This window comes from Epinephelus moara, chromosome 14, assembly GCF_006386435.1.
Source record: "Epinephelus moara isolate mb chromosome 14, YSFRI_EMoa_1.0, whole genome shotgun sequence".
NCBI lineage: Eukaryota > Metazoa > Chordata > Actinopteri > Perciformes > Serranidae > Epinephelus > Epinephelus moara.
The window spans coordinates 842,561-849,072 of record NC_065519.1 but is presented as its reverse complement, the minus strand read 5'-3'; the positions used below and the strand labels follow the sequence as shown (position 1 = coordinate 849,072).

General features: G+C 43.9%; 1 protein-coding gene across 1 annotated transcript; it reads left to right on the top strand.

Moving 5' to 3' along the window:
• Window positions 1-243: 243 nt before the first annotated feature.
• On the top strand, window positions 244-4,006 carry foxi2 (forkhead box I2). Its single transcript, XM_050062153.1, has 2 exons — window positions 244-935; window positions 1,812-4,006. Exons 1-2 carry the CDS (start codon window positions 323-325, stop codon window positions 2,399-2,401), a joined length of 1,203 nt encoding a protein of 400 aa, XP_049918110.1. The 5' UTR covers window positions 244-322; the 3' UTR covers window positions 2,402-4,006.
• The last annotated feature ends 2,506 nt before the right edge of the window (window positions 4,007-6,512 follow it).

The following is a 6,512-nucleotide window of genomic DNA, read 5'->3' as shown; positions in this document are numbered from 1 at the left end:
GTGTGTGTGTGTGTGTGTGTGTGTGTGTGTGTGTGTGTGTGTGTGGAGCAGCAGGACTGTGCCGAGTCTGTCCGGGAGCTTCTGCCAGAGGAACATTTTGGAGCCACTGAGCCGGTGTGTGCTGAATGAGCTGTGACCACACCCCCCTGTTACTCACCGTGAGGCTATTGGCTGCTGGGACTGATCCGGAGCCTGGATGTGTGTGCTGTCAAGGCTTTATACTATTAAAAGTGGCCAGCCTGCTCCATCCTCCCTGACACCGCCGGGGAGAGGCCACCTGAACCGCTTCAGCATTTCCGTCTGGGATTTCCCGCGGGGAGTGATGAACTCCATCGACCCTCAGTCCCAGCACCAGCACCAGCACCAGCACCACACCTCCCCTACCGTCGGCTCCCTCCCACCCAAAGGCGCCCAGGAGGCCCCGGACATGGCCGCTGTGTACTGCGATAACTTCAGCAGCATGTACCACCAGCAGAGCCTGCAGGGCGCGCAGAGACCCGCCGGGTACGGCCTCGGAGATTACGCATCGTCTCCAAACCCGTACCTGTGGCTCAACGGGCCGGGCGTCAACTCGTCCGCATCTTACCTGCACGGCAACAACCCGGCGTCCTTCATCCCGCCCTCCTACGGCTCCCAGCGGCAGTTCATCACCAACTCACCTGGCTTCGGAGGGCCCGACCTGGGCTGGCTGTCCATCGCCAGCCAGGAGGAGCTGCTGAAGCTGGTGCGGCCGCCCTACTCCTACTCTGCGCTCATCGCCATGGCCATCCAGAACGCGCACGAGAAGAAGCTGACCCTGAGCCAGATCTACCAGTACGTCGCAGACAACTTCCCCTTCTACAAGAAGAGCAAAGCCGGCTGGCAGAACTCCATCCGGCACAACTTGTCTCTCAACGACTGCTTCAAGAAGGTGCCGAGAGACGAAGACGATCCAGGTACCGTGAACGCACCAGGGAAACTTTTTATTCTCAACAACGTGTGGCGTTTGGGTTCTGTTTGCTCAGCTGGGAGTGTGGGAGGGTTAAATTAGAGGGAAATCAGCTGAGCAAAACACACACTGAAATATACTTCAAATATTAAAACAGAGAAACTTTATCATATCATGATTTTAATCAGTTCCCTGTGTGGTCAAATAAATCTTTACAATACCAAATAATTTTCTCTAAAAATCCTCAGTTAAAACAAACTGATGCTGTGAGGACGTTTTTATTTTAAAGCAACAAGTTATTAAAATATGACACAAGCAGACACAAGACAGAGACGTGGTAACACATCAGTAGTTTTTAAATTACATTAATAGAAATTCCGTAATTCCACATACATTTAATCAACACAATAAAATTACACACAGTAATTAAAGGCTTCCTTTTAAGTAGTAAATATTTATTTTATTTCCACAGAGATATTTCATGAATATTATTTCTGTCAGCAGACTGGAGCAGGTTTTGAACTCCAACACGACTGGAATGCTGTTTTTAAATCTCCTAAATTGTAGCTGAGTTGAAACCAGCCTGACAGTCAGCTCATGGTGTCACTTATTACTGTTCTCTTAAACTGCACAGAAATCCTCCTGTATTTCAGAAAATGCTTCAAACAGAAATATGAGACAGATTATGAGAAATCACTGAGAAATTTAATTTAAAAACTTGCTGAAACGGTCCTTCCAATGTGTCGAGTCATATCTGAAAAAAGGAAAGGCTGAATAGAGGTGAGACCTGAGTAAAAAGAAATCATGCATGTTAGACGTGTTTGGCCTCACAGCTCAAAACCTGGTGCGATTAAGTTCTGATGTGTCTCATCTTTGTTGACAGGAAAAGGAAATTACTGGACGTTGGACCCAAACTGTGAGAAGATGTTTGACAACGGAAATTTCCGCAGGAAAAGGAAACGACGTTCAGACCCGAGCAGCGCAGGAGGAGCAGCGGCGGCGGCAGCAGGGGCCACCAAAGTGGAGGACGGCAGGCCGGTGGTGGCGGCCACGTTGAAGCCCTCAGACAGCCCTCAGCTCCTGGGGCCGCCCTCGCCAGAGATGGAGGCGATGAACGAGAACCACAAGAGCTCTTCCTCGTCCTCGCCGCCCGGACTGGCCTCGGCCGCTCCTTGTTTTAATAACTTTTACAGCAGCATGTCGACGCTCAGCTCGGGGGCCCCCAGCCGGCAGGGGTCCCTGGGACTGGTGAACGAGCTGTCGAACAGGAACATTACGGCCCTGAGCCCGTACCACCTCAACCACGGCGGGCAGGACTCGGGGGCGTCAGAGCACGGCGAGGGCTTGCATTTCAACCGTGGAGTGTACTACAACACGTTTGGCGGCGGGCAGAGCGGACAGTTCAACAGTCACTTCTACAACAGCTTCAGCGTCAACAGCTTGATTTACCCCCGAGAAGGGACCGAGCTATAGGGGCCACGCTGCCGTAGGGACCCGCACACACTTTCCTCACACACATGCGTCTCAGCACAGGTCAGAGGTCAGGCTGGGGAGCAGCTTCTCTGCATCATCAACACGGCGCTCCCTTGACGCAGCAGATCACGGAGAGATTAGAGAGCATGTTAGGTCGACACACTGTGGGAACACCAGCCGCAGCGTCAAACACAAAATGAGCACTTATATTTTTATTCTTTTTTTAATCTCTATATGGAAGCTCCTGCTTTGCTCTCAGAGCTGAAATGTAAAACGACCACTCAACACTCGTTGTTTTATTTGTCCTAAAGGAAGTTAGTCTTGTGCATAAAGGCTGACACATGAAACACACACTGAGCAAAACCAGACGTAAATTACAGACGAGTATCTGCAGCACTGCCCCTCATTTACACACTCCTTATTCCTGAGGTTAGGACAGTCACTGAGTTAATGTACCTGTCCAGGTGCCTCCTCTTGTATTTAATACAGATCCTGCACCTGATGGCAGCCGTTTGTTTTCTGTCCATAAACATCTGTTTTACAATATTTGGCAGTTTGAAGAGAAAGTTTCTCTGTTCTTATAACTCTAATAATCAAAGACACTCTGTCATGTTTAAGATGTAAATGTACGTTTGATATTTTTTGCCAAATCTTTCCCATATTTCTTTTTACCAGAGCGGCCAAATTCTTCCAGTTGACATATGTTTAATATTTTATTCATAATCAACTTTAAATCTGCCAAAGTTGCCTTTGTGAGACCGCCATTACCTCAAAACTACAATCCCACCAGACGAGATGAGACGAGATGAGATGAGATGAGACGAGATGAGATGAGATGAGATGAGATGAGATGAGATGAGATGAGACGAGATGAGATGAGATGAGATGAGATGAGATGAGATGAGATGACGCGCCCTGCTGTGAAGGGTTTACGTGTCGATATTTTCCAGATGCAGTAACGATTGATTGATTATAAATATAATAATCAGAGACGGGGCTCGCCTTATTTTTCTACCCTCCACGTTGACTGAACCCACAGCACTAAGGCTAAAGCTGTAAATACATGTGGACTTTATAAATGTGTATTTTTGTAAATTATAAAAATAGTTTGTGACTATTTATGCTATTTATGCTCATAGGCATTGTTTTGTTTTTCTACTGTTGTCTAGTTTGATTAAAGCAGATGTGAATGACTTTAGTTACGCCGAGAACAGTATCACTAAAACCCAGATGTCATAAATCTATATGAATATATTAAAGTCTATATGCTATATCATGGTTTCTCTCAGGATTCAGTGTGACAATCATTGAACAGCTTTTGTATCTATTGTTGTCTTTTTTTAATCTTTCTACAGTGCGTTCAGCTTCAGGCAGTTTCTGCTGTGACTGTTAATAAATCATGTGGGCTCCACTCTATTGTCATGCATCATTTTCAAACAGGCCACCAGTGTTTGCAGGGCGTCATTATCATGTGAATGCATACAGCCACAAATGTCTTTTAATCTCATATTCAATTACTTCTACTCCATTTCAGCTCAATGCAGCCTCAAAGCATCTGAGAGAAAACAACTCGACCCTGCAGGAGTTAGTTTGGTTGCTCGCTCACTTTAACTTAGTGACCCTGTTCTCCACACATTCAGCTTACTGAGTGTGTTTTTATTGCAATGTTTGGCTGCAGAATTGAAGTCACAGAAACAGGCTCCAAACTAAAAACATCTCCAGGATTTCTAATCTGATCTGAGTCTCGGTTCAGTTTGTGTTTCTCACACTGTCAAACACCAATCTGACTTTTCATTACAGTGATTTAAGAGCACGTCCAACAGAATCATTGTTAATCCGTCTTTTATTCCTCTAAGTCGGCTCCTCTTCCTGACGGATCAGTGATTCATGTTTGAGGAATGATGTTACTCTCTGAAGAAAATCGTGTTGCTGAAAAAACATGTTTGCCTCGCTTTGTTTTCTGCTGCTGGAGGTAGGAACGTCTCTACCGACACCGCTCGACCCCCAAAACTGCCTCGTGTGCTAATGAGAGCAGGTCGAACGAGAAGCTCTGTGAAGTTAAGACAAATAAATACTGTTCACTGAAGTGATTTACTTTACAGGTCAGTCATTTCATTTTAATTACTGTAGTAATTTGGTGAAAAATCAGCATGCATAATAAGGACAGTGTTGAGTCAGTGCACTTTATATTAATTCATTCTAATGACTCACCTTTGAGTTACTGCACAGGTCGTCTTAACATCTAAAGTGCAATGATCTGAATATTTTTTACAAGAAAAATAAATATATGAGGGATGAAGAGCTGAATAATGAATTCATATTTACTTGACTTTAAAGGGAGGTTTTTCTTTTAAGAAGAATAAGAAATTTCTCTACAGTTTAAACGCCTGTGTTGCACAAACTTAAATTTGTTTATTGGATTTTCAACAACACAGAATGTCAAGGCAGTTAATTTCAAATTTCAGTAGAGTCGAGAAAAACTGGACGTGTAAACGCAGATTAAATGCTTTAATAACACAGTGAAAAAACATTTAAAAAAAGAGAATTAATAATTAAAATGAACAATAAGAGCAAACAAAAAATTATGTTAATCACCAAATGAAAATCATTTTTAAAAAATCACATGAAAGAGAAAAGAAAAACACTTTAAGTGCAGGTTAAGGTACAAAAATTCAGCATTCTGAAATATCTGTATTTATTAATTTATTAACAGGATTTTCTGTGCAGCATTAAAATAAACCTTTTGATTAAAATATACATCTGTAACTGAACAGATTTAATCCTCTAAACTGTAAATGCTTTTTCTTTTATTTCACCCTGTGTGTTAACTTTGAGATGAGTAATCCCGTATCATATTATCTGCACATATATCTCAGCTGATGTTCTCTAACAGGCAGAGACGAGCTGAGCCGCAGAGGCCTCGGCAGAAATCAAGAGAGAAAGTTAGAGTTTGGAGGCGGGCCAGGACAGCGCAGTTGACAGACGTCTTGATTCAGAGAGCAGTGAAACAATAGAGCCATTGTCCCTGCTTCTTCACGCCAATCCCCATGTATCAATTAGGGACTCTGTGAAGAGAGGTGAAGATATCCCCCTCAGACCGGCGGGGTTTAAGCATCTCTTTTGTCTCCGCTCTCCGCCAGTGTTTGCCTCAAACTGAGGGGAGGCCATCTTGCTTTGTTCCTGCTAAGAAACGACGCATCCAGAAATTCCCTGCACAAATATTTGCCACCCATCGTGCAGATTAGGGACCATGGTTTGATCATTTATTTAGTATTCACACCGTGCATGTGTGAGAGGGACTTACAGTGTTAGAGCATGAAACTGATATGATAGGACTGTCTGTTCAGGCCCTCAGCTGAGGTAGAATTATGGGAACTGCAATAAAGAGCTGCAACTTAGTTTCTGTGTTTTATCACTTTTATGTAACAGAGGATCCAAATGTAGTTCCCGTCACCTGTGTAATGCTTCCTGAACAGGTCTCTATCTCACCCTCACATGCTCTGTTTATACTGTTTATTCCCTTTTGTTTTGTATTCATGTGAAACAAATAAATCGTTATATGATAATTATTGTTAAAAGTTTTCAACTCATGCAGTTCACTTGTGTGGTCCAAGTTTAATTAATCAAACTCTGTGTCACTAATTAAAGTCTCTTCATAAACACAAGGTCGTGGCCAAAGACTCAGTGATCTGATGTGCAGTCGTATCCTCATCCACTGCTCTCAGTATGTTAACTTTGATTTTAACATTTTCTTTGTCTTATATATTAGGTTTTTTTAACCAGGAATACTTCAACACATCCTCACTGTGACCTCGTCACGTGTCCACGTTTGGTCATGGACTTTCCACGTCCACATATGACGTCCAAGGTACCCTGGGTGTGTTGGTTGTTGACGTTCTGGGACGCCGTGTCAACTTCAGCCTGTTACATGCATTGTCTGTTTTCAAAATACACTTCTGTTCCCCCTTAACTTTCGCCCCGCTGCATTTCCCCCTGACACCACTGAGCGACCAGTCACGTATCATGCCGATGTGAAAGGACGGCTTTTTTTGTCAGCGCCGGTATTTGACAACTTTGGACCAAGACCAGGTTGAGAAGTCTTGTTGAGGTT